The 24,361-nt window shown below is 60.4% G+C and overlaps 1 protein-coding gene across 1 annotated transcript; it reads left to right on the top strand.

Annotated features, from left to right (window-relative positions):
• Window positions 1-1,240: 1,240 nt before the first annotated feature.
• COL2A1 (collagen type II alpha 1 chain) lies at window positions 1,241-22,996 on the top strand (the record flags this gene model as incomplete). Its single annotated transcript, XM_079329242.1, is given in 56 exon segments — window positions 1,241-1,259; window positions 1,987-2,189; window positions 2,863-2,877; window positions 3,088-3,120; window positions 3,245-3,277; window positions 3,417-3,470; window positions 3,663-3,767; window positions 4,112-4,189; window positions 4,449-4,493; window positions 4,577-4,630; window positions 4,719-4,772; window positions 4,868-4,921; window positions 5,026-5,079; window positions 5,172-5,225; window positions 5,365-5,409; window positions 5,499-5,552; window positions 5,672-5,716; window positions 5,836-5,889; window positions 5,970-6,068; window positions 6,196-6,240; window positions 6,460-6,558; window positions 7,018-7,071; window positions 7,541-7,648; window positions 7,750-7,803; window positions 7,903-8,001; window positions 9,639-9,692; window positions 10,444-10,542; window positions 10,625-10,678; window positions 10,824-10,877; window positions 11,068-11,121; window positions 11,216-11,269; window positions 11,367-11,411; window positions 12,323-12,421; window positions 12,516-12,623; window positions 12,712-12,765; window positions 13,282-13,302; window positions 13,304-13,336; window positions 14,164-14,217; window positions 14,300-14,353; window positions 14,454-14,561; window positions 14,679-14,732; window positions 14,817-14,870; window positions 15,347-15,508; window positions 15,598-15,705; window positions 15,881-15,928; window positions 15,930-15,989; window positions 16,169-16,222; window positions 16,396-16,503; window positions 16,847-16,900; window positions 17,007-17,114; window positions 17,210-17,263; window positions 17,351-17,458; window positions 18,326-18,614; window positions 19,118-19,305; window positions 20,115-20,357; window positions 22,818-22,996. Coding segments are annotated over 56 exon segments (4,395 nt in total). The 3' UTR covers window positions 22,965-22,996.
• Between the last annotated feature and the right edge of the window lie 1,365 nt (window positions 22,997-24,361).

The raw sequence follows: 24,361 nt of genomic DNA, 5'->3' as shown, positions 1-24,361 counted from the left end.
CCACCGGGGGAAGGTCCGGGGGGCCCGGCGGGGCCGGCCCGGCTCGGGTTACAGCTCCGGGGGGCGGCGGGGCCGGGACTTAAACGGGGCCGCGGGGCCGAGCGGGCACTGGCGGCCCCGGGCGCGGATCGGGCGCAGCCGCCTCGCCATGCCCGGACACCGCCCGGCCCCCGGCGGCCACCGCTCGGTGCCCGCAGCCACCGGCCCCGGAGCCGCCCCCCGGCCCGGGCTCCTGCTCCTCCTCCTCCTCTGCCTCGCCGCCGCCGCCGCCGCGCAGGACCGAGACCTCCGTGAGTGGCGGGGATGGGGACGGAGGGGACAGAGAGGGGACAGAGAGGGGACAGAGCGGGGACACAGCGGGGACACAGCGGGGACACAGCGGGGACACAGAGGGATGAGGGATGGGAAAGTTTTGGGGCAGCGCCGGGGCGGGTGAATGGGACACGTTGAGGGAAAGTTGGAGAAGGGGAGGGGGGGACAGCGGGGAACAATGGGGACAGAAGGGAGACGGAGCGGAAAGGGAATGTGGGACAGCGAGGGGACATCGGGGGACACTGAGGGACGTTTTGGGATGGACAGGAAAGGTTTCAGAGAGGCGGCGGGTGGGGACAGCTCGGAAAGTGGGGACACCGGGGGCATCGGGGCACATCGGGGGACAGCGTCAGACGGACGGGGAAAGTTTCAGTGTGGAGGGGAGGGGACAGAGAGGAGTGTGGGGACATCGGGGGACTGCAGGAGGAGGGTGGGGGACAGCAGGAAGGGGGACAGTGTGGGGATCCTGGGGGACAGAGTGGGGACACTGCGATGGAACGCACAGGGTACGGGACAAGGGGAAAAGCTTCGAGGCAGCTCTGGGGACAGCAGAGCGAGGAGGTGGGGACACGGTGGGACAGCGCAGGGACACCGGGGAAAGTGTCAGGGGAATGTGGGACAACGTTGATGGCGCGGGGGGAGCAGTGGGGGACAGGGAGAGGGACGGGGGGACCGCACGAGGAGAGTTGGGGATATCGGGGGACAGTGGGAAATGAAGCGGAACAGGGAGAGACAGCGTGGGGGACAGCCGGGGGGAGCCTGGGGGACAGTGCGGGGACAAGGAGGGGCAGGGAAGGACAGCGTGGGGCACTGGAGGCTGGCACAGGGCCCGCGGGGGACACGGTGGGGACACCGGGGACAGTTCGGGATCAGGTGTGCGGCGTGGACGGAGTTCAGGAACAGCGGGGACGGGCGGGGACAGCGCGAGATGGCCGAGAGGGGCACAGGTGGGAACTGCAGGTGACAGTGAGGGGACAGAGGGACAGGAGATGAGCTGAGCAGCGGCGTGGTGGGGACAGTGAGGTCCGGTTGGGGTCACAGGGTCCAGCTGGGGACAGGGGGTCCACTGAGGGCCAGCCCTGGGCTGTGTCCTGGGGACATCCCTGGGGACATTCCAGGGACCCTGGGGACACCTGGAGACCCCGAGGCACCTCCTGGGGACACCGGGGCACCTTCTGGGGAGCCTGGGGGACCCCCAGGACCCTCCAGGAGTACCCGGTTACCTCCGGGTCAGCCGTGAGTTCAGCCTGGGGACAGCAGCCCCCTTTGTCCCCGAGCCGTGGGGACACTGGTGCCACCAGAGCTGCGGGGACCTCGGGGGCACCCGGGAGAGGGGCGGGGGTGTCGCCACCCGGGGCTGTGTCCCCTTCGTTGCTTCGGGGCCTCCTCGGGAGCTCAGAGAGGGGCTGGCAGTGCCACCACCCCGCTGCTGCCTGTCCCCGCGCTGTCCCCCGCTGTCCCCGCGCTGTCCCCGCAGCCGAGGCTGGCACCTTCCTGCAGGACGGGGCTGGCAGTGCCACCCCCCGAGTGTCCCTGCGCTGTCCCCTCGCTGTCTCTCCTCTGTGGGGGTTCCTTTGGCGTCCCCTTCCTCCTCTTGGTGTTCAGGACGGGGCTGGCAGTGCCATCCCCTATACCCCGCGCTGTCCCCACGCTGTCCCCGCGCTGTCCCCGCAGCCGAGGCTGGCAGCTGCCTGCAGGACGGGCACCGCTACAGCGACAAGGACGTGTGGAAGCCGGAGCCGTGCCAGATCTGCGTGTGCGACACGGGGACGGTGCTGTGCGACGAAATCATCTGCGAGGACATGCGGGACTGCCCCAGCCCCGAGATCCCCTTCGGAGAGTGCTGCCCCATTTGCCCCACCGAGCAGCCCAGCGGTTGTAATTTATTTATTTCCTTGAATTAGCGAATTAATAAATAAATTACCCGGCCATGGATGGCGCCATCCATGCGGCAACGCGCGGAAAAGGCAACTTCACCCCGAAACAACGGGGGGAAATCGGCCCCAGGGGGAAAGATCATCGAGGTTTTCAGCCCTGGTCGAAAATTTGGAGGTTTTGGGGGAATTTAGACAGGAAAAAAATGGGCCAAAGGGGGATTGGAGGGGATTTTGCCCCCGCGAAGAAGGGCTTTGGTGGAAATCCACCGAAATTGTGGGAATGCATCCCAAAATTAATGGAAACCCCACAGAAAACCCCGAGCCAGGTTCCCAGTTGTGGGATTTCACCTCGAAACGGAGGAAAACACAAAACTTGCTTCCCCCAAACCTCCAAAACCCCAAAAGTTGCCTTTTTTTAACCCTTCTCTGCCCCTGCCTGGGAGGGGAGGATTAAAGGGTTGAGCATCCCCAAAAAGCCTCCGAACCTCCCCAAAAAAGCCCCCTGGACCCTCTTGCTGCTGGCCGCGCTTTGGGGGAGCCCCCAGTGCCCCCCAGTTTGGCCCAACAGCCCACTCAGGATGGAGCCACCTCGTGTTGCCCCCACCCCAAATTTCGTGTGTGCCCCCCATTAATTTCTCTTTATTTTTCTCTTTCTGGGGGGTTTCCAACAGGACAGCCCGGCCCCAAGGTGAGTGAATTTGGGGGGCAATTGTCCCGAATTTTGAGGTGGTTTTGGGAGGCTTTTGGCGGGAATTTTGGGGCAGTTTTGGGGTGTCTGGGTTCATCCTTTGCTTTGCTTTTGCGGGGATTTTGAGGAGATTTTGTGCTCATCCCTGGGTGGGGGGGCGGAGAGAGGAATTTGAGTTTTTGGGGTCTCACCCTTTGCTTCTCCTCACAGGGACAGAAAGGTGAACCTGGTGACATCAAAGATGTGAGTGGGGGGGAGCCCCCAAAAAGGGGCTGGGGCGAGGGGCGGTGCGAAGGGGTTGGGACCCCCCAAAAAGGGGTCGGGACCCCCCCCAGCCCTGATGTTGCCCCCGTTTGTGTCCCCACAGGTCGTAGGACCCCGAGGACCCCCGGGCCCGCAGGTGGGAGCAGCTCCAGGCTGGGAAATCTCTGGAATTTTTGGGGGAGGGGAGTTTGGGGGGGACGAGGGAGGGGCGGGAGGGGGGGAGGGGATACCTGACCTCCCCCTTCCCCCATCCTGTTCCTCCCCTCCCCCCGCAGGGCCCCGCAGGTGAGCAGGGACAGCGAGGGGACCGCGGCGAGAAGGGTGAGAAGGTGAGAGGGACCCCCAAAATCCCCCAAAAATCCATTGGGAACCCCCCCTCCCCAAAAATCCACTGCGACCCTGACAAAACCCTCCGTGTACCCCTAAAATCCTCTTTGACCTCCCCCCAAAAATCAACCGGGAGCCCCCCAAAATCCCCCTTTGGCTCCCCCAAATCCCTTTTTTTGTGCCTCCCACCCCAGGGCGCCCCCGGCCCGCGGGGCAGGGATGGGGAACCCGGAACCCCCGGAAATCCCGGACCCCCGGGACCCCCCGGACCCCCGGGACCCCCCGGCCTGGGGGGCGGGGTGAGTATTCAGGGGGGAGAGGGGCAGAGATGGAATTTTGGGGGGAAACTGAGATTTGGGGAGGGGGAGTGAGGGTAATTTGGTGGGGGTTTCTGGAACTTTGGTGGGAATTGAGGGGGATGTGGAGGGGATTTTGGGGGGTTTTGAGGTGGTTGGGGGTTTGAGGAGATTTGGGGAGGTTTTGAGGGGGTTTTGGGGGATTTGAGAGAATTCGGGTGAGTCTTGAGTACAGCAGCAGGGATTTGGACGGGAATTGGGGGGTTTTAATGGGAACTGGGTTTTTTTTGAGGGGAATTGGGGGTTTTGGGGGGTCTCCGGGGTGCTGAGCCCCCTTTCCCTGGCAGAACTTCGCGGCTCAGATGGCCGGAGGCTTCGACGAGAAGGCGGGAGGGGCTCAGATGGGCGTCATGCAGGGACCCATGGTAACGTCACCCCAAAACCCCCAAAATCCTCAAAAGCCCCCAAAATCTTCCTCACTCCCCCAAAGATTTCCATGAAACTCCCCCATATCCCCCTCAATTCCCCCCAAATCCCATCAACCTCCCTCTGACCCCCTCCCCACCCCCATTTGGGACTCCCACTCCAGGATCCCCCAGTTTTGGGGGCTCCCCGATTTTGGTGGCTCCGGGGGTGTCCCCACCCGGTGTCACCCCACCGTGTGACATCGTTGTGTTCCCCCAGGGCCCCATGGGACCCCGCGGCCCCCCCGGCCCCTCCGGCTCCCCCGTAAGTATCACCCCCCCCTCCTCAAATTTTGGGGTGTCCGGGCCGGCTGGTGTCACCCCGCTGATGTCACTTTGTCCCCACAGGGTCCCCAAGGATTCCAAGGCAACCCCGGCGAGCCTGGCGAGCCCGGCGCTGCTGTGAGTGTCCCCAAATGTCCCCAACCCTCCCCAGATCTGGGCGCTGCCCCTCCAGGGTCTCTCACCGCCACCTCTTTGTCCCTTTCAGGGTCCGATGGGTCCCCGGGGGCCTCCGGGACCTCCTGGCAAACCCGGTGACGACGTAAGTGACATTCACGACATTCAGCCGGGCTGAGAAGGGACAAAAAGTGACATTTTTGTGTCCCCAACCCTTCAAAAATCCTATTTTCCCCGCAGGGCGAGACGGGCAAACCCGGGAAATCTGGCGAGCGCGGCCCCCCCGGCCCCCAGGTGAGCGTGGCTCCGGTGGCCCCGCGACAAAGCCACCGCTGTCCCCTCCCTGTCCCCTCCCTGTCCCCTCCCTGTCCCCAACTCTCCCTCTCCGCTGCCCGCAGGGCGCTCGAGGCTTCCCCGGGACCCCCGGCCTGCCCGGAGTCAAAGGCCACCGGGTGAGTGCGTGTCCCCTCCCTGTCCCCGTGTCCCCGCCGTGCCCCGGAGCGGCTCTGTCATTGTCACACCCCCTCCGTGTCCCTGTCCCCAGGGCTACCCCGGCCTGGACGGCGCCAAGGGAGAGGCGGGAGCGCCTGGAGCCAAGGTGAGAGGGGGTTGCAGTCCCTGGGGCTGGGGACAATTCCCCGGCTGCAGTGACCGTCCCCTGGCTGCGGGGACAGTCCCGGTGACACCAGGGGACCGCGCCCGTCCCCGCGCCGGGCTCACCTCTGTCCCTCCCGCAGGGCGAGTCCGGTTCCCCCGGCGAGAACGGCTCCCCCGGGCCCATGGTGAGTGCAAAGGGAAACTGAGGCACGGCCGGGTGCGCTCGGGCAGGGCCAGCGCCCCCGGCCTCACCTGTCACCCTCTGTCCCCACAGGGTCCCCGCGGGCTGCCCGGAGAGCGAGGACGCCCCGGACCCTCTGGCGCTGCGGTGAGTGCGGTGTCACCCGCGGTGTCACCCGCGGCGCTGATGGCACCCGGGGGTGGCAAGGGGGGACCCGTTCCCCGCCCTGGGGACCCCCCGTGACCCCCGGCACCTTCTCCCCGCAGGGCGCTCGTGGCAATGACGGTCTCCCCGGCCCGGCCGGACCCCCTGTAAGTCCAGGGGGGGGTTGGCGCGTCCCTGGTCCTGTGACACCCCCCCGAGGGGATAGCGGGGTCCCCCAAGGGCCCCCCAGAGCCCGGGGGGACCCTCACGCTGCTCTCGCCCCCAGGGTCCCGTCGGCCCCGCAGGAGCCCCCGGCTTCCCCGGCGCCCCCGGCTCCAAGGTGAGGGGACTGGGCTGGTCCCGGTGGGGACAGGAGGGTCTCGATGCCACCGCTGACACTCTCGGTCACCTCCCCCCTAGGGTGAAGCGGGTCCCACCGGAGCGCGAGGACCCGAGGGTGCCCAGGGGCCCCGTGGAGAATCTGGGACCCCCGGCTCGCCCGGCCCCGCCGGCGCCCCCGTAAGTCCTTGTGTCCCCTCGCCCTGGTGGCTTCGTCCCCTCGCGTTGTCTCAAGAGCTGACAGCGGCGGGGACGGGGCTGGATCCGGGGAAACTGAGGCACGGAGTTCAACGGGATCTGCTTGTAGGGGAACCCCGGTACCGACGGCATCCCCGGAGCGAAGGGATCGGCGGTGAGCGGGGACGGGGACAGGGGTGGGGACAGGGACAGGGGTGGGGTGTCCCAGTGAGCCCCTGGGCATGGGGACAGGGATTGGCGCGGGGTGAGGAGCAGCTGCCGAGAGCTGCGCTGGGATTTGGGGACATTCGGGTCCCCTGGGGGTCGTGGGACACTCAGAGATGGGGGACCCTGGGGACACTGGGGGGTCCCTGACGTTCTCCGGTGTCCGCAGGGCGCTCCCGGCATCGCGGGCGCTCCAGGATTCCCCGGCCCCCGCGGCCCGCCCGGACCCCAGGGAGCCACCGGCCCGCTGGGCCCCAAGGGACAGACGGTGAGAGACCCCCGAGAGACCCCCGAGAGACCCCCGAGGTGCCCGCGGGGACCCGGCCCCGCCCGCTGGCCGCGCCCCGGACACCGACCACACCAGCGCGGTGACCACGCCCACTTAACAGCGGATGGCCACGCCCCTTCTGGCCCAGGCCACGCCCCTTCACACCTTCCTCCTTTGGGTCTCCTCCCCAATGTCACCCACGGGTCACTCACGGGTCACTCCAGGGTCACCCCTGCATCACCCTGGGTCACCTGGCCCTGACACCTGAGGGGACACGGGGGATGGGATGGGATGGGATGGGATGGGATGGGATGGGATGGGATGGGATGGGATGGGATGGGATGGGATGGGATGGGATGGGATGGGATGGGATGGGATAGGATGGGGACAAGGACCTGGAGAACAGGGATGGGGTGGGCACAGCTGTGGGGACGCTGTGACATTGTCCCCCCTCCCCAGGGCGAGCCCGGCATCGCGGGATTCAAAGGCGAGCAGGGACCCAAGGGAGAGACGGTGAGTCTGGGCTGGGGGACACCCAGAGCCCCTGGCCAGGGTCCAGCCCTGGCCCTCACTGCCCATCCCAGTGTCCATCCCAGTCCATCCCAGTCCATCCCAGTGTCCACCCCAGTGTCCATCCCCAGTCCCTCTCTCCCTCCAGCGCCTCCTCAGCCCTAACGAGCCGTTCCCCTAACGAGGCCCCTCGAGGGGCAGCGTCCCCCTCCCGCGGGTGGCCGGGGGGACAGTGGGGACAGTGGGACAATGGCCGCAGTGTTCGCGTGTCCCCCCTTGGGGACGCTCCCCCCCCTTGGGGACATTCCCCCCTCGCCTCATTAACCACCATCAATGGGGCCCCGCCGAGCCCGGCGCCAGCGGGGACACGAGGGGGACACGAGGGGGACTCGGATTTATGGGATTTGTCCCCGGGGGGGGTCGGGGGGGGGGATGGAGGCTCCTTGTGACCCCTTTTCCTCCTCGTCCCCAGGGTCCCGCAGGACCCCAAGGTGCCCCCGGACCGGCTGGAGAGGAAGGGAAGAGAGGAGCCCGTGGAGAACCCGGAGCTGCCGGACCTTTGGGACCACCTGGAGAGAGGGTCTGTGCTGCCCTCGAACCCAGGAACCACCCCAATCCCAAAAAACCGACCCCAACCCCAAAACCCCTCCCCTGACCCCAAAATCCTCATCTTCCCCACAGGGCGCTCCCGGCAACCGCGGCTTCCCCGGGCAGGACGGGCTGGCCGGCCCCAAGGTGGGACCGTGGGGACACACGGGGGTGGCAATCCCAACCTGACCCCAAATCCCCCGGACTGACCCCGAATCCCCCAAACTGACCCCGAATCCCCCGCAGGGGGCCCCGGGCGAGCGCGGCCCCGCTGGGCTGGCCGGCCCCAAAGGAGCCACCGGCGACCCCGGACGCCCCGGAGAGCCCGGCCTGCCTGGAGCCAGGGTGAGGGACAGCGTGACCCCAAAAACGGGCACGGGGGCCACCCTGGCCTCTGGGGGTGCATGGGCTGCTTAAGGCACTTGTAGGGTCAAAGAGGTGATTTTGGGGCTGGTTAAGGTGGTTTTGGGGTCGTTACCGTGCTGTTGGGGCTGGTTAAGGCACTTTTGGGGATGGTTTAAGGAGATTTTGGGGTTGGTTAAGGTGGTTTTGGGGTTGATTTAAGGAGATTTTGGGGGTGGTTAAGACACTTTTGGGGTTGGTTTAAGGAGATTTTGGGGTGGTTAAGGCGCTTTTGGGGTTGGTTTAAGGAGATTTTGGGGTTGGTTTAAGGAGATTTTGAGGGTGGTTAAGGCGCTTTTGGGGTTGGTTTAAGGAGATTTTGGGGGTGGTTAAGGCGCTTTTGGGGTTGGTTTAAGGAGATTTTGGGGTGGTTAAGGCACTTTTGGGGTTGGTTTAAGGAGATTTTGGGGTTGGTTTAAGGAGATTTTGGGGTTGGTTTAAGGAGATTTTGAGGGTGGTTAAGGTGCTTTTGGGGTTGGTTTAAGATTTTGGGGGTGGTTAAGGTGCTTTTGGGTCAATAAGGTGATTTTGGGGTTGGTTAAGGTGGTTTTGGGGCTGGTTTAAGGAGATTTTGAGGGTGGTTAAGGTGCTTTAGGGTCAATAAGGAGATTTTGGGGTAGTTAAGGTGATTTTGGGGTTGGTTTAAGGAGATTTTGGGGCTGGTTAAGGCACTTCTGGGGTTGGTTTAAGGAGATTTGGGGTGGTTAAGATGCTTTTAGGTCAATAAGGGGATTTTGGGGTGGTTAAGGTGCTTTTGGGGTTGGTTTAACGAGATTTGGGGGTGGTTAAGGTGTTTTTGGGGTTGGTTTAAGGAGATTTTGGGGTGGTTAATGTGGTTTTGGAGTTGGTTTAAGATTTTGGGGGTGGTTAAAGCACTTTAGGGTAAATAAGGAGATTTTGGGGTGGTTAAGGTGCTTTTGGGTCAATAAGGAGATTTTGGGGGTGGTTAGGGCACATTTGGGGTTGGTTTAAGGAGATTTGGGGGTGGTTAAGGTGCTTTAGGGTCTAAGGAGATTTTGGGAGTGGTTAGGGCACTTTTGGGGTTGGTTTAAGGAGATTTGGGCGTGGTTAAGGTGCTTTTAGGTCAATAAGGGGATTTTGGGGTGGTTAAGGCGCTTTTGGGGTTGGTTTAAGGAGATTTTGGGGGTGGTTAAGGTGTTTTTGGGTCAATAAGGAGATTTTGGGGGTGGTTAAGGAACTTTTTGGTTGATAATGTGATTTTAGGGTTGTTTAAGGAGCTTTTAGGGTCACTAAGGACCTTTTGGGGTTAGCCAAGATGCCCTTTGGCATTAAAACCTTTTTTGGAGTTGTGCTTGACACTCCTTGATGCTAATTAAGAGACTCTGGGGTTAATTAAGAGACTTTGGGGTTAATTAAGAAACTTTGGGGTTAATTAAGATGGTCTCTGATAATTCAGTCACTCTTTGGGATTCCCAAGGTGCATTTGGTGTTCCCAAAAATCCTCCTTGGGGTTCTCTGCTCTCTGTGGGGAGCACAGGTGCCCTTTGGGGTCACCCCATGGCTATGGGGTCAGGCCCCCCACATCAGGGGATGTCCCCAAACCCTTTTTGTCCCCACAGGGTCTCACAGGCCGCCCAGGGGACGCTGGGCCCCAAGGCAAAGTTGGCCCTACAGTGAGTGACACCCCATTAGGGGTTTGGCTTTGGGGTTTGTGATGGTTTGGGGTGTGGTTTGGGGTTGGGGATGGTTTAGGGTGTGGTTTGGGGTTGGGGATGGTTTGGGGTTTGGGGTGGTTTGGGATGGTTTGGTGTTGTTTGGGGTTTGTGATGGTTTGGGGTTTGGTTTAGGGTTGGGGATGGTTTGGGGTGGTTTGGGATGGTTTGGGGTTTGTGATGGTTTAGGGTTGTGGATGATTTGGGGATGGTTTGGGGTGCTTTGGGATGGTTTGGGATTTGTGATGGTTTAGGGTTGTGGATGATTTGGGGATGGTTTGGGGTGGTTTGGGATGGTTTGGGGTTTGGGTTAGTTTGGGATGGTTTGGGGTGGTTTGGGGTTTGGGGTGGTTTGGGGTTTGGGATGGTTTGGGGTTTGGGTTAGTTTGGGATGGTTTGGTGTTGTTTGGGGTTTGTGATGGTTTGGGGATGGTTTGGGGTGGTTTGGGATGGTTTGGGATTTGTGATGGTTTAGGGTTGTGGATGATTTGGGGATGGTTTGGGGTGGTTTGGGATGGTTTGGGGTTTGGGGTAGTTTGGGATGGTTTGGTGTTGTTTGGGGTTTGGAGGGGTTTGGTGTTCTTTGGGGATTGGTGTTGTTTGGGGTTTGGGGATGGTTTGGGATGGTTTGGTGTTGTCTGGGGGTTGGTGTTGTTTGAGGTTTGGGGTTTGGGGTGGCCTCCTGTCCCCGCTGACCCCGCTGTCCCCACAGGGTTCCCCTGGTGAGGATGGACGCCCTGGACCTCCCGGCCCACAGGGGGCTCGGGGCCAGCCTGGTGTTATGGGATTCCCTGGTCCCAAAGGTGCCAATGTGAGTACAGACCCTTTTTCCTCTAAAAACACCTGGGAATTCTCCCTGGGGCTGGAACCCCAAATCCTCCATCCTTTTCTAGGGTGAGCCTGGAAAAGCTGGTGAAAAAGGACTTCCTGGAGCACCAGGGCTGAGGGTGAGGCTTTCTGTCCCCACAAAAAATTCACATTTTGGTGCCACTTCACCCTAAGAGCCACCTACAGGGGGAAACAGAGGCACAGGAAGGGGGAGAAATGGGATTTAGGGGATTTGGAGCTCAGTAGGGTTTCCCTTCTCTCCAGGGACTTCCTGGCAAGGATGGAGAGACAGGAGCTGCTGGACCCCCAGGACCCGCCGTGAGTGCAAGGGGGAGAGCTCAGGATGGGGCTAAAACCCCAAATTTGGGCTAAAACCCCCCTGGATCTGCCAGGGGATTCCAAAACCCACAAATCCCCAGCCCTTGTGGCGCTGGAGCTTGTGGGATCCCCAAAATCTTGGGGTGGGGGAAGTCTGAAATCCCAAAGGTTTTTGGGGTCTGTCCTGCAGGGCCCGGCAGGAGAGAGGGGAGAACAAGGAGCCCCCGGCCCCTCTGGCTTCCAGGTGAGTACAGGGGTTTGGGGTTTGGGGTTTGGGGTGACCCCAGCCCCCGGGGTCTGGCTGTCACTGTTCTCACGTGGCTCCTGTCCCCTCCCAGGGGCTGCCAGGGCCACCAGGTCCCCCCGGTGAGAGCGGCAAACCCGGAGATCAGGTGAGACCCCCCTGTCCCCTCCAGGTGGGATCGAGATCCCCCAAATGCCCCAAATCCCCCAGGTCTGACCCCAAACATGTTCATCACCTTCCCACAGGGTGTTCCTGGAGAAGCTGGAGCCGCTGGGCTTGTGGGTCCCAGGGTAAGTGTCACCTGTCACTTGGGGAGTGTCACTTTTGGGGACTGCAGTGTCACCTGTCACCTGGGGCGTGTCACCTTTGGGAGACCACAGTGTCACCTGTCACCTGGGGGGTGTCACCTTTGGGGGATCACAGTGTCACCTGTCACCTGGGGCGTGTCACCTTTGGGGGACCACAGTGTCACCTGTCACTGGGGAGTGTCACCTTTGGGGGATCACAGTGTCACCTGTCACCTGGGGGGTGTCACCTTTGGGGGACCACAGTGTCACGTGTCACTGGGGGGTGTCACCTTTGGGGGCTGCAGTGTCACCTGTCACTGGGGGGTCCCAGAGTGTCACCTTTGGGGGCTGCAGTGTCACCTGTCACCTGGGGAGTGTCACCTTTGGGGGCTGCAGTGTCACCTGTCACTGGGGGGTCCCAGAGTGTCACCTTTGGGGGCTGCAGTGTCACCTGTCACCTGGGGAGTGCCACCTTTGGGGGCTGCAGTGTCACCTGTCACTGGGGGGTCCCAGAGTGTCACCTTTGGGGGCTGCAGTGTCACCTGTCACCTGGGGAGTGTCACCTTTGAGGGGCTGCAGTGTCACCTGTCACCTGGGGAGTGTCACCTTTGGGGGCTGCAGTGTCACCTGTCACTGGGGGGTCCCAGAGTGTCACCTTTGGGGGCTGCAGTGTCACCTGTCACCTGGGGAGTGTCACCTTTGGGGGCTGCAGTGTCACTTGTCCCCCCAGCCCCCCATGTGCTCATCCCATGGAGCCTTCGGGGGGTCCCAGAGCTCGGCTGTCCCCAGGGCCGCCAGCTCCGTGCTGGCCCAGTCCCTCCCAGTCCCTCCGGGGCAGGGCGGGACGGTGCCCGGCTGTCCTGAGAGGCGCCGCTGTCGCGGTGTCCCTGCTGAGCTGTCCCCGCTGTCCCCAGGGCGAGCGCGGCTTCCCCGGCGAGCGCGGCTCCCCGGGCGCCCAGGGCCTGCAGGGACCCCGCGGGCTCCCCGGCACCCCCGGCACCGACGGACCCAAGGTGGGTGACACGTGGGGACAGCGCCGGGTGGCTCGGTGCCACCACGGGGGGATGGTGAGATGAAGTCCCCAATAACGTCCCTTTGCTGTTTCAGGGCGCCACCGGCCCCGCCGGCCCCAATGGAGCCCAGGGACCCCCGGGGCTGCAGGGGATGCCCGGCGAGAGAGGAGCCGCCGGCATCGCCGGCCCCAAGGGGGACAGGGTGAGTGACGGTGACATGAGGGTCACGGGGTGCCACCAGGGCCACCAGGGCTCAGCTGGGCTCACGCTGGCCCTGTCCCCCTCTGCAGGGAGACGTTGGAGAGAAGGGACCCGAGGGAGCCCCCGGAAAGGACGGAGCTCGCGTGAGTGGGGGGGGGATGGGGCGGGAGGGGGGCGGGTCAAGGACACTGATGGTGGCCAGCCAGGCGTGCTTATGGTGGCCAGCCAGGGATGCTCTTGGTGGCCAGCTAGGGACACTCATTTTGGCCAGCCAGATGTGCCTATGGTGGCCAGCCAGGGACACTCATTGTGACCAGCCAGGGATGCCCTTGGTGGCCAGCCAGGGACACTATTGTGACCAGCCAAGGATGCTCTTGGTGACCAGCCAGGGACACGCATCGTGGCCAGCCAGGGTGCTTATGGTGGCCAGCCAGGGATGCTATTGGTGGCCAGCCAGGGATGCTCTTGGTGGCCAGCCAGGGACACTCATTGTGACCAGCCAAGGATGCTCTTGGTGACCAGCCAGGGACACGCATCGTGGCCAGCCAGGGATGCCCTTGGTGGTCAGACAGGGACACGCATCGTGGCCAGCTAGACGTGCCTATGGTGGCCAGCCAGGGACATTCATGGTGGCCTCACTGTCCTCTCTGTCCCCACAGGGTCTGACCGGTCCCATCGGCCCCCCCCGGCCCCGCTGGCCCCAACGGTGAGAAGGTGAGACCAGAGCGACCCCACTGCTGCTCCCACAGAGAGAGATCCCACCTGATCCCCAGGACAGATCCCACCCGATCCCCGGGGCAGATCCCACCTGATCCCCAGGACAGATCCCACCTGATCCCCAGGGCAGATCCCACCCGATCCCCGGGGCAGATCCCACCCGATCCCCGGGGCAGATCCCACCTGATCCCCGGGGCAGATCCCACCTGATCCCCGGGGCAGATCCCAGCTGATCCCCAGGGCAGATCCCAGCTGCTCTCCGGGGCAGACCCCACCCGATCCACGGGGCAGATCCCACCTGATCCCTGGGGCAGATCCCACCCAATTCCCAGGGCAGATCCCACCCAAGTTCTGGGACAGATCCCACCCAATCCCTGGGGCAGATCCTACCCAAGTTCTGGGACAGATCCCACCTGATCCCCACTACAGTTCCCATCCAAGTTCTGGGACAGATCCCAGCTGATCCCCAGGACAAATCCCAGCTGATCTCCGGGGCAGATCCCACCTGATCCCCAGGGCAGATCCCACCCAAGTTCTGAGACAGATCCCACTCGATCCCCACTACAGATCCCACCCAAGTTCTGGGACAGATCCCAGCCGATCCCTGGGCGGATCCCACCCAATTCCCAGGACAGATCCACCTGAACCCCAGGGTAGATTCCACCTGATCCCCAGGACAGGTCCCACCTGATCCCTCAGACAGATCCTGTCTGAGTTCTGGGACAGATCCCACCTGATCCCTGAGACAGATCCCACCTGATCCCCAGAACATCCCCAGGGCAGATCCCATCCATCTCCCACCATTCCCTCTCTTTCCTTTCCAGGGCGAGTCTGGCCCCCCTGGCCCGTCCGGAGCCGCTGGTGCCCGCGGTGCCCCTGTAAGTGCCACTGTCCCCCTGCCGGTGCTGGCAGTGCCCCCTTTGCCCCATTCCCTTGATTTTCACCCCGTTTCCCCCACAGGGAGAGCGCGGAGAGCCAGGAGCCCCCGGCCCTGCCGGATTCGCTGGACCCCCGGTGAGTTCTGTCCCAGTGTTCCCATTGTCCCCAGTCTGCCCCAGTGTCCCCAGTGTCCCCAGTGTGTGGCTGCTGGCCACTGACCGTGGCTCTTTCCCAGGGTGCTGATGGCCAGCCCGGAGCCAAGGGCGAGCAGGGGGAGCCAGGCCAGAAGGGCGACGCCGGAGCCCCCGGCCCTCAGGGTCCTTCTGGGGCTCCTGGACCGCAGGTGGGTCCAGCCGGGACCCCCAAAACTGGGGCTGAGCCCTTGCAGGGGTCCCTCATCCCGGGAATTCTAGGAATCTACATGTCCTGACTGTCCTGATTGGTTTTTGTCTCTTCCCAGGGTCCCACTGGTGTCACCGGTCCCAAAGGAGCTCGGGGCGCTCAGGGACCCCCGGTGAGTGGGGAGGGGTGGGGGAGGAGATGGGGGATGGGAGTGGGGGAGGGACAGGGCCTGACCCCCTCTTGTCTCCATCCCCAGGGAGCCACTGGATTCCCTGGAGCAGCTGGACGCGTTGGACCCCCTGGCCCCAACGTGAGCTGGGGCAACTGGGATCACTGGGGGAACTGGGGTCACTGGGGACAACTGGGGTCACTCAGAGCAGCCAGGATCACTTGGAAAGATCTGGGATTGCTCAGGATTGCTTAATTGGGAATCTCTGGGAAAAACTGGGAAGATTTGGGAACAGCTCATTTTGAGACAGTTGTGATCCCTGGGGAAGGTCTGGGATCACTCGGGATCACTCGGGATCACTCGGGATCACTCGGGATCACTCGGGATCAGCCAGGATCGCTGACTCCCAGCTCCGGGGGACGGGCAGCTGCTGCTCCTCACAATGTCCCCGAACCGAAGCCACCTCCGGGTGCCACCCCCCGCCCTTTCCAGAGGGACATTCCCAGCGCTCCCCAGTCCCCAAGCAGCGCCAGCACTGGATCAGGAATGGGATCAGGGATGCATCAGGAGCACAGAAACCCTTCCTGAGTTCCCTCTAACCCTGATCTCTCCTGCAGGGTAACCCCGGCCCCCCCGGGCCCCCCGGCTCGGCGGGCAAGGACGGCCCCAAGGGCGCCCGGGGCGACGCGGGACCCCCAGGCCGAGCAGGGGACCCGGGGCTGCAGGGCCCCGCCGGCCCCCCCGGCGAGAAGGGCGAGCCTGGCGAGGACGGCCCCGCGGTATTTGGGATTTGGGGTTTGGGGACACCCCCCTCCCGGACCCTCCGGCACCCCCCCGAGTGGCGCTGACCCCCTTTGTGTCCCCGCAGGGTCCGGACGGTCCCCCCGGTCCCCAGGGGCTGGCAGGGCAGCGCGGCATCGTGGGGCTGCCGGGGCAGCGCGGCGAGCGCGGATTCCCGGGGCTGCCCGGACCCTCGGTGAGCGAAACCATAAAAAACAAAAATAAAACCACCCAAGGAAGCACGGCACATTTGCCATACAAATTTGAAAGCGAAAAAGGGGGGAAAGCCCCAATCCGATATCTCCCTCCCTTGGAGCAGCGATTCCTCATCCTGGATGGCTCACGGAGGGGGATTTCCCGATTTTTTTCAGGGAGAGCCTGGAAAACAGGGAGCACCTGGATCTGCCGGTGACCGGGGACCCCCCCGGGCCCGTAGGACCCCCAGGGCTGACGGGACCGGCTGGAGAGCCCGGCAGAGAGGTAGGAAAATTGGGAATGTCTGGAATATCCAGGATGGATCCCTGTCTGATCCTGGGTGGGGACAACCCTAAGCTTGATCCCAGAAAATCCCGGCACGTTTTTGCCACAGGATTTTGTCTGGGAAAAGGAGATTTTCCCCCATCCCAAAGGCAAAAGGTGAATTCCTCCTCTTTTCCCAGGGAAATCCCGGCTCTGACGGACCCCCGGGCAGGGATGGGGCGGCTGGAGTGAAGGTGAGCTCATCCCGAATTTCACAAACGCCGGAATTCCCGGGATCTCCCGTTATCCCTGTACTCGCCCCCATCCCCGACCCGGAATTCCTGCCCCCACTCCCTTGTCCCGGATCTCCCCCGGTCCCACCCAAGGGGGAATTCCGGGGATTCCTGACCCCATTCCCTGTTCCCAGGGCGATCGTGGCGAGACCGGCCCCGTGGGCGCTCCCGGCGCTCCCGGCGCTCCTGGCGCTCCCGGCCCCGTGGGACCCACTGGAAAACAGGGAGACAGAGGAGAGACGGTGAGCGGGACACGCCGGGATGGGGGGAGACGGGAATTACCGAAATCATCCCAAATCCGGGGCATGGAGCTGTCCGGGATCGTCTGGGAATGGCACTAGGAGCAGCTCCAAGCATCTTCCTGAGGATTCCTGGGAGTCTGGTTTGGGATCTGCCTGGGAGCTCCAGGAACTGGGAATGAACTGGGAACCCCAGAAGATAAAACTGGGAATATCTGCAGTACCCTGGGCAGCTGGGAACACGAAATTTCACATCCCACATCCCAAACCGCACACCCTGCATTGCCACACCTCCAATCCCAAATGCCATTCCCGATTTTTTTGACACCCCTCCTTTCTCCGGCAGGGTGCTCAGGGTCCCATGGGTCCCTCCGGCCCTGCTGGCGCTCGGGGGATGCCGGTGAGTGATTCCCACCCCGAATTCCGAGGATGCCGCTTTGGGATCGCGGTGTGGCATCCTGGTTTGGCATCACCGCCGCTCCTGACCCGCCGTGTCCCCCTTGCAGGGTCCCCAGGGGCCACGCGGTGACAAAGGCGAGGCGGGAGAGGCGGGCGAGCGCGGCCTGAAGGGGCACCGGGGCTTCACCGGGCTCCAGGGGCTGCCCGGACCTCCCGTAAGTGCCGGGGTTTGGGGTCACAGACCCCCGTAAATCCCACATCCCCAAATCCCACATCTCCCGTGGGATCCCAAACCCTCCCGTCCTTCCAGGGTCCTTCTGGAGATCAGGGCGCTGCCGGGCCTGCAGGTCCCTCCGGGCCAAGGGTAAGTCCTGGAATTTTTAGGGGAAAAGAGGAAAAGGGTGGCAGCCCCATCCCTGCTGTGCCCTGAGCTCTCTTTGGGGTTTTTCAGGGTCCTCCCGGCCCCGTGGGCCCCTCGGGCAAGGACGGCTCCAATGGAATGCCCGGACCCATCGGCCCCCCTGGACCCCGTGGGAGGAGCGGCGAGCCCGGCCCAGCGGTGAGAGGGGGAGAGGGATCCTGCAGGGGAGAGAGATCCTGGGGGAGAGAGGGATCCTGCAGGGGAGAGGGATCCTGGGGGGGAGAGGGATCCTGCAGGGGAGAGAGATCCTGGGGGAGAGAGGGATCCTGGGGGGGAGAGGGATCCTGCGGGGGAGAGGGATCCTGGGGGAGAGAGGGATCCTGGGGAGAGAGGGATCCTGCAGGGGAGAGGGATCCTGGGGGGAGAGAGATCCTGGGGGAGAGAGGGATCCTGCAGGGGAGAGGGATCCTGGGGGGGAGAGGGATCCTGGGGGGAGAGGGATCCTGCAGGGGAGAGAGATCCTGCAGGGGAGAGGGATCCTGGGGGGGAGAGGGATCCTGCGAGGGAGAGGGATCCTGGGGGAGAGAGGGATCCTGCAGGGGAGAGGGATTCTGGGGGAGAGAGGGATCCTGGGGGGGAGAGGGATCCTGCAGGGGAGAGAGATCCTGCAGGGGAGAGGGATCCTGGGGGGGAGAGGGATCCTGCGGGGGAGAGGGATCCTGGGGGAGAGAGGGATCCTGGGGGGGAGAGGGATCCTGCAGGGGAGAGGGATCCTGCAGGGCACAGAGAGATTCAGTGATCCTGCAGGGGACAGAGGGATTCAGGGGGGCAGGAGGATCCTGTGGGGCACAGAGGGATTCAGTGGGGCAGGGGGGGACAGAAGGATCCTGCAGGGCAGAGAGGGATTCAGTGGGGCAGGGGGGGACAGAAGGATCCTGCAGGGCAGAGAGGGATTCAGGGGGGCAGGGGGGGACAGAAGGATCCTGCAGGGCAGAGAGGGATTCAGGGGGGCGGGGGGATCCAGCTCCCGGCCCATCCCCCCATGATCGCCGCTCCCCCCCGCAGGGTCCCCCCGGGAACCCCGGCCCGCCCGGCCCCCCCGGGCCCCCCGGCACCGGTATCGACATGTCGGCGTTCGCGGGGCTGGGGCAGCCCGAGAAGGGCCCCGACCCCGGGCGCTACATGCGCGCGGACGAGGCGGCGCCGGGGCTGCGGCCGCACGACGCCGAGGTGGACGCCACGCTCAAAGCCCTCAACAACCAGATCGAGAGCATCCGCAGCCCCGAGGGCTCCCGCAAGAACCCGGCCAGGACCTGCCGGGACATCAAACTCTGCCACCCCGACTGGAAGAGCGGTGAGAGAGGCTCCAGCCCTGAGTCCCTCTGTGTCCGTCCCTGCATCCGTGTGTCCGTCCGTGTGTCCATCCGTGTGTCCATCCCTGAGTCCATCTCTGTGTCCTTCCCTGTGTTCCATCTGTGTCCATCTCTGTGTCCATCTGTATCTGTCCCTGTGTCCATCCCTGAGTCCATCCCTGTGTCCATCTGTGTCCATCTGTGTCCATCCCTGAGTCCATCCCTGTGTCCATCCGTGACCATCCCTGAGTCCATCCCTGTGTCCATCCCTGAATCCATCCCAGAGTCCATTTGTGTCCATCTGTGTCCATCTCTGTGTCCATCTGTGTCCATTTCTGTGTCCATCTGTGTCCACCTCAGTGTCCATGTCCATCCCTGCCTCCATCCCTGCATCCCCCCCTCCTCCCTGTCCCCTCCACCTCCCACCCTGCCACCAAGGACCGTGCTGACCTCCTCACTGACCCCACACCCGGGCGGTCACTCACTCCACGCCCTCTGGCCACAGGTGATTACTGGATCGACCCCAACCAGGGCTGCACCCTGGACGCCATCAAGGTTTTCTGCAACATGGACACGGGGGAGACGTGTGTGTACCCCAGCCCTGGCAGCATCCCCAGGAAAAACTGGTGGAGCAGCAAAGCCAAGGAGAAGAAGCACGTCTGGTTTGGAGAGAGCATCAACGGCGGCTTCCACGTGGGTGTGGGGCCGGGGTGGGCACGGAGGGCACACGGGGAAAGGGGTGGGTGGGGAGTTTTATGGGAAAGCTGGGGCTGCAATCCTTCCTTGGGGTGAAATTTCTGGGGGTTCAGATATTGGGTGATTTGAGGATTATATGGGAAATTTGGAGTGATCCTTCCTCAGGGTGAAATTTCTGGTGGTTCTGTCAGGTACTGGATGATTTGAGGATTATATGGGAAAACTTGGAGTGACATCCTTACTCAGGGTGAAATTTATGGTGGTTCTATCACATATTGGGTGATCTGAGGATTATATGGAAAACTTGGAGTGATGCCCTTCCACAGGGTGAAATTACTGGTGGGTCTGTCAGGTACTGGATGATTTGAGGATTATATGGGAAACTTGGAGTTACTCCCTTCCACAGGGTGAAATTCCTGATGGTTCAGATATTGGGTGATTTGAGGATTATATGAAAAAGTTGGAGTGATCCTTCCACAGGGTGAAATTCTTGGTGGTTCAGATATTGGGTGATTTGAGGATTATATGGAAAACTTTGAGTGATCCTTCCACAGGATGAAATTTATGGTTGTTCTATCACATACTGGGTGATCTGAGGATTATATGGAAAACTTGGAGTTACCCCCTTCCTAGGGATGAAATTTATGAGTTTTGTACCCGAACAAAGACATCCATGCAAATTTTGCCATCAAACCATGACACCCACACCCCTGTGGGCGAGCAAACCCCGTAAATTCCTCCAAAATACACCACCCCCCCCCAAAAAAAAAAAAAAATCAATCCACCTGAGCGCCTCCCTCCCGCAGTTCAGCTACGGTGCTGAGGAGCTGGCGCCCAACACGGCCAACATCCAGCTGACATTCCTGCGGCTGCTGTCCAGCGAGGGCTCGCAGAACCTCACCTACCACTGCCGCAACAGCGTGGCGTACCTGGACGGCGCCTCGGGCAGCCTGCGCAAGGCGCTGCTCATCCAGGGCTCCAACGACGTCGAGATCCGCGCCGAGGGCAACAGCAGGTTCACCTACAGCGTGCTGGAGGACGGCTGCACGGTGCGGGACAGCGGCAGCGCGGGGGTTAACGGGCGGGGGAGGGCAGGGACGGGCGGGTGTCACCGAGTGTCACTGGGATGGGTCACGGGCGGGGATGTGTCACCGGGTGACCCCAGGCTCGGTCATGGGCAGGGATGTGTCACCGGGTGTCGCCGGGCTTGGTCACTCGGTCACGGGCGGGGATGTGTCACCGGGTGTCGCCAGGCTCGGTCACGGGCAGGGATGTGTCACCGGGTGTCACCGGGCTCGGTCACTCAGTCATGGACGGGGATGTGTCCCCGGGTGTCGCTGGGCTCGGTCACTCGGTCACGGGCGGGGATGTGTCACCGGGTGTCACCGGGCTCGGTCACTCGGTCATGGACGGGGATGTGTCCCCGGGTGTCGCTGGGCTCGGTCACTCGGTCACGGGCGGGGATGTGTCACCGAGTGTCGCTGGGCTCGGTCACGGGCGGGGATGTGTCACCGAGTATCACCGGGATGGGTCACGGGCGGGGATGTGTCCCCGAGTGTCACCGGGCTCGGTCACGGGTGGGGATGTGTCCCCGAATGTCACCAGGCTAGGTCACAGGCGGGGATGTGTCACCGGGTGTCGCCGGGCTCGGTCACGGGCGGGGATGTGTCACCGGGTGTCGCCGGGCTCGGTCACGGGCGGGGATGTGTCACCGGGTGTCACTGGGCTCAGTCACGGGCGGGGATGTGTCACCGGGTGTCACCGGGCTCGGTCACGGGCGGGGATGTGTCACCGAGTGTCACCGGGCTCGGTCACGGGCGGGGATGTGTCACCGAGTGTCACCGGGATGGGTCACGGGCAGGGATGTGTCACCGGGTGTCACTGGGCTCAGTCACGGGCGGGGATGTGTCACCGGGTGTCACCGGGCTCGGTCACGGGCGGGGATGTGTCACCGAGTGTCACCGGGATGGGTCACGGGCGGGGATGTGTCACCGGGTGACCCCAGGCTCGGTCACGGGCCGGGATGTGTCACCGAGTGTCGCTGGGCTCGGTCACTCGGTCATGGGCAGGGATGTGTCACCGGGTGTCGCCGGGCTTGGTCACTCGGTCACGGGCGGGGATGTGTCACCGGGTGTCACCGGGCTCGGTCACAGGCGGGGATGTGTCACCGAGTGTCACCGGGATGGGTCACGGGCGGGGATGTGTCACCGAGTGTCACCGGGATGGGTCACGGGCGGGGATGTGTCACCGGGTGTCCCCACGCTCGGCCATGGACGGGGATGTGTCACCGGGTGTCCCCACGCTCGGTCCCGGCTCCTGCCGGGAGTGGAGCCCCGTTCCCGGGGGTCTTCAGGGGAGCGCGGCCCCGCCGGGGGTGGGTGGGGGTGGAACCGGACTGGGAAGGTTCTAAAAGGATAAATAATCCCAATTTTGAGTGCTGATGATAAATTTGGGCTCAAAATCAGATTGGGAAGATTCTAAAAGGATAAATAACCTCATTTTCCAATACTAATGATAAATTTGGACTCAAACTCAGATCGGTAACATTCTAAAAGGATAAATAATCCATTTTTTTGAGTGCTGATGATAACTTTGTGCTCAAACCAAGACTGGGAAGGTTCTGCAGGATTCCCTAACCCCATTTTCCAATCTAATGAGAAATTTGGGCTCAAATTCAGATTGGGAAAGTTTTAAAATGTTAGATAACCCCATTTTTTGGATGTTGATGATAAATTTGGGCTCAAACAGATTGGGAAGATTCTAAAAGGATAAATAATCCCATTTTCCAATGCTGATGATAAATTTGGGCTCCAACTCAGATCAGTAACATTCTAAAAGGATAAATAACCCAGTTTTTCCAATGCTGATGATAAATTTGTGCTCAAACCAAGACTGGGAAGGTTCTGCAGGATTCCATAACCCCATTTTCCAATATTAATGATAAATTTGGGCTCAAACTCAGATTGGGAAGGTTCTAAAAGGATAAATAACCCAATTTGTCCAGTACTAATGATAAATTTGTGCTCAAACCAAGAGGTTCTGCAGGATTCCATAACCCCATTTTCCAACACTAATGATAAATTTGGGCTCAAACCAAGACTGTGAAGGTTCTGCAGGATTCCATAATCCCATTTTCCAATCTAATGATAAATTTGTGCTCAAACCAAGACTGTGAATGTTCTGCAGGATTCCCTAACCCCATTTTCCAACACTAATGATAAATTTGTGCTCAAACCAAGATTGGGAAGGTTCTGCAGGATTCCATAACCCCATTTTCCAACACTAATGATAAATTTGGGCTCAAACTCAGATTGGGAATGTTCTAGAAGGTTAAATAACCCCATCTTTTTGAGTGCTGATGATAAATTTGTGCTCAAACTCAGATCGACAAGGTTCTAAAAGGATAAATAACCCAGTTTTTCCAATACTAATGATAAATTTGTGCTCAAACCAAGACTGTGGAGGTTCTGCAGGATTCCCTAACCCCATTTTTTCCCTTTTTCCCTCAGAAACACACCGGCAAGTGGGGCAGGACTGTCATCGAGTACCGCTCCCAGAAAACCTCCCGCCTGCCCATTGTGGACATTGCACCTCTGGACATTGGGGGGCCCGAGCAGGAATTTGGGGTGGACCTTGGTCCTGTTTGCTTCTTGTAAAAAAAAAAAAAAGTTTTTTGTTTGGTTTTTTTTTTTTTTTTTTTGTTGGTGTGGTTGTTTGTTTTTTGGTTGTCGTGGTTTTTGTTCGGTTTTTGGTTTTTTTTTTAAAGCCCGGCTCGATTCCTTAAGAGAAAAAAAAAACCATAAAAAAATGGGATTCACCCCAAAAAAAGGAGCTGAGAAGTTCTGCACTGAAAGGGCTCACCCAGCATCAGGGAGCAACCACCTCACCCCAACACCAGAATCAAAGGAAAAACCCATTAATATTTATTTATTCTCTTCCTGGATGACCTGTTTTTGAGGTCAGGTGGAGGTGGGAATGTCAGTGATCCCTTTTTCCCTGAAAAAAAAAAAAAAAAAAAAAAAAAAAAAAATTGGGATTTTCATCAATCCAGGTATCAAAAATCCCCTCCTTACCCCAAACCTGCCCCTTCCTCCCCCAGCTGGAATGTTCATGTATAATATGAGTTGAAAAACACACACAAAAAAAAAAAAAATCAAAAAATGGTGCTATTCTTGTAAAACAAGTCTGTATTTTTTAACATCTGTTGGTATAAAATGAAAAAAAATCTAAAAAAAAAAACTTTTGGTGGAAAGTAAAAGTTGAGTTGAGTCTTTTTTTTTTTTTTTTTGAGGGGGGTGTGTTTGTAGTGATTCAAATATTTCCTCCTCATCTCAATCATCATAAAGATTCTTATCTTGGGAAAAAATCCTTTTAAAATCCTTATTTTGGGTTAAAAATGCTGATTTTTTGAGTTGGGATGCTTCAAACTAAAGGGGAACAGGGAGGAAAAAATCCCCCAAAAAGCCAAAAAAAAAAACCAAAAAAAAAAAAAAGGAAAATTTTGCAAGTGAAAAATTTTGAAGTGGAAAATCTTGGAAAAGCAAGAGGTTTAATTGTGGAATTCTTGTCCCATAATCAGGATTGGGATAATTTGGTGTCACCTCCTCCCCATGGATTTTATCCTGGTTTTTTTACCTGCAAAAACTCAATTTTGGGCTGTTTTGCAGCACTGGAAGTTGGAGACTCTGTGGTTCTCCCCTTTTGCTGTGCCATAAAAAATCCCATATGGAAATTCTGCTGTTGATTAGAGGCAAAAAAGCTCAGAAATGGGATTTTTTAAAAAATTATCTTGATGAAAATCAGCCCAGTGACCCTGAAGAGCCCCAAACCTGCTCAGATTTCTTGTGCAGGAGGCCCCAGGCAGCTCCTGGGTGAGGAATTCCTGAGTTCCATCCCAATTCTTTTGGGTCAAAACTCTTTCTGCCTCTGTGCATGGCAAAATTTCTCTTGGAGAAATTCTAACTTGAAAGGATTTGTAAAAACAGCTTTTAAAAAAAAAAATAAATAAATTTTGGGGCAGAAATTTGAGTTTTAAACCCTCTCAGCTTCAAGC

Source organism: Erithacus rubecula (assembly GCF_903797595.1).
Source record: "Erithacus rubecula genome assembly, chromosome: 31".
NCBI lineage: Eukaryota > Metazoa > Chordata > Aves > Passeriformes > Muscicapidae > Erithacus > Erithacus rubecula.
The sequence above is the reverse complement of the archived record's forward strand: the minus strand, read 5'-3'. Positions and strand labels throughout refer to the sequence as shown.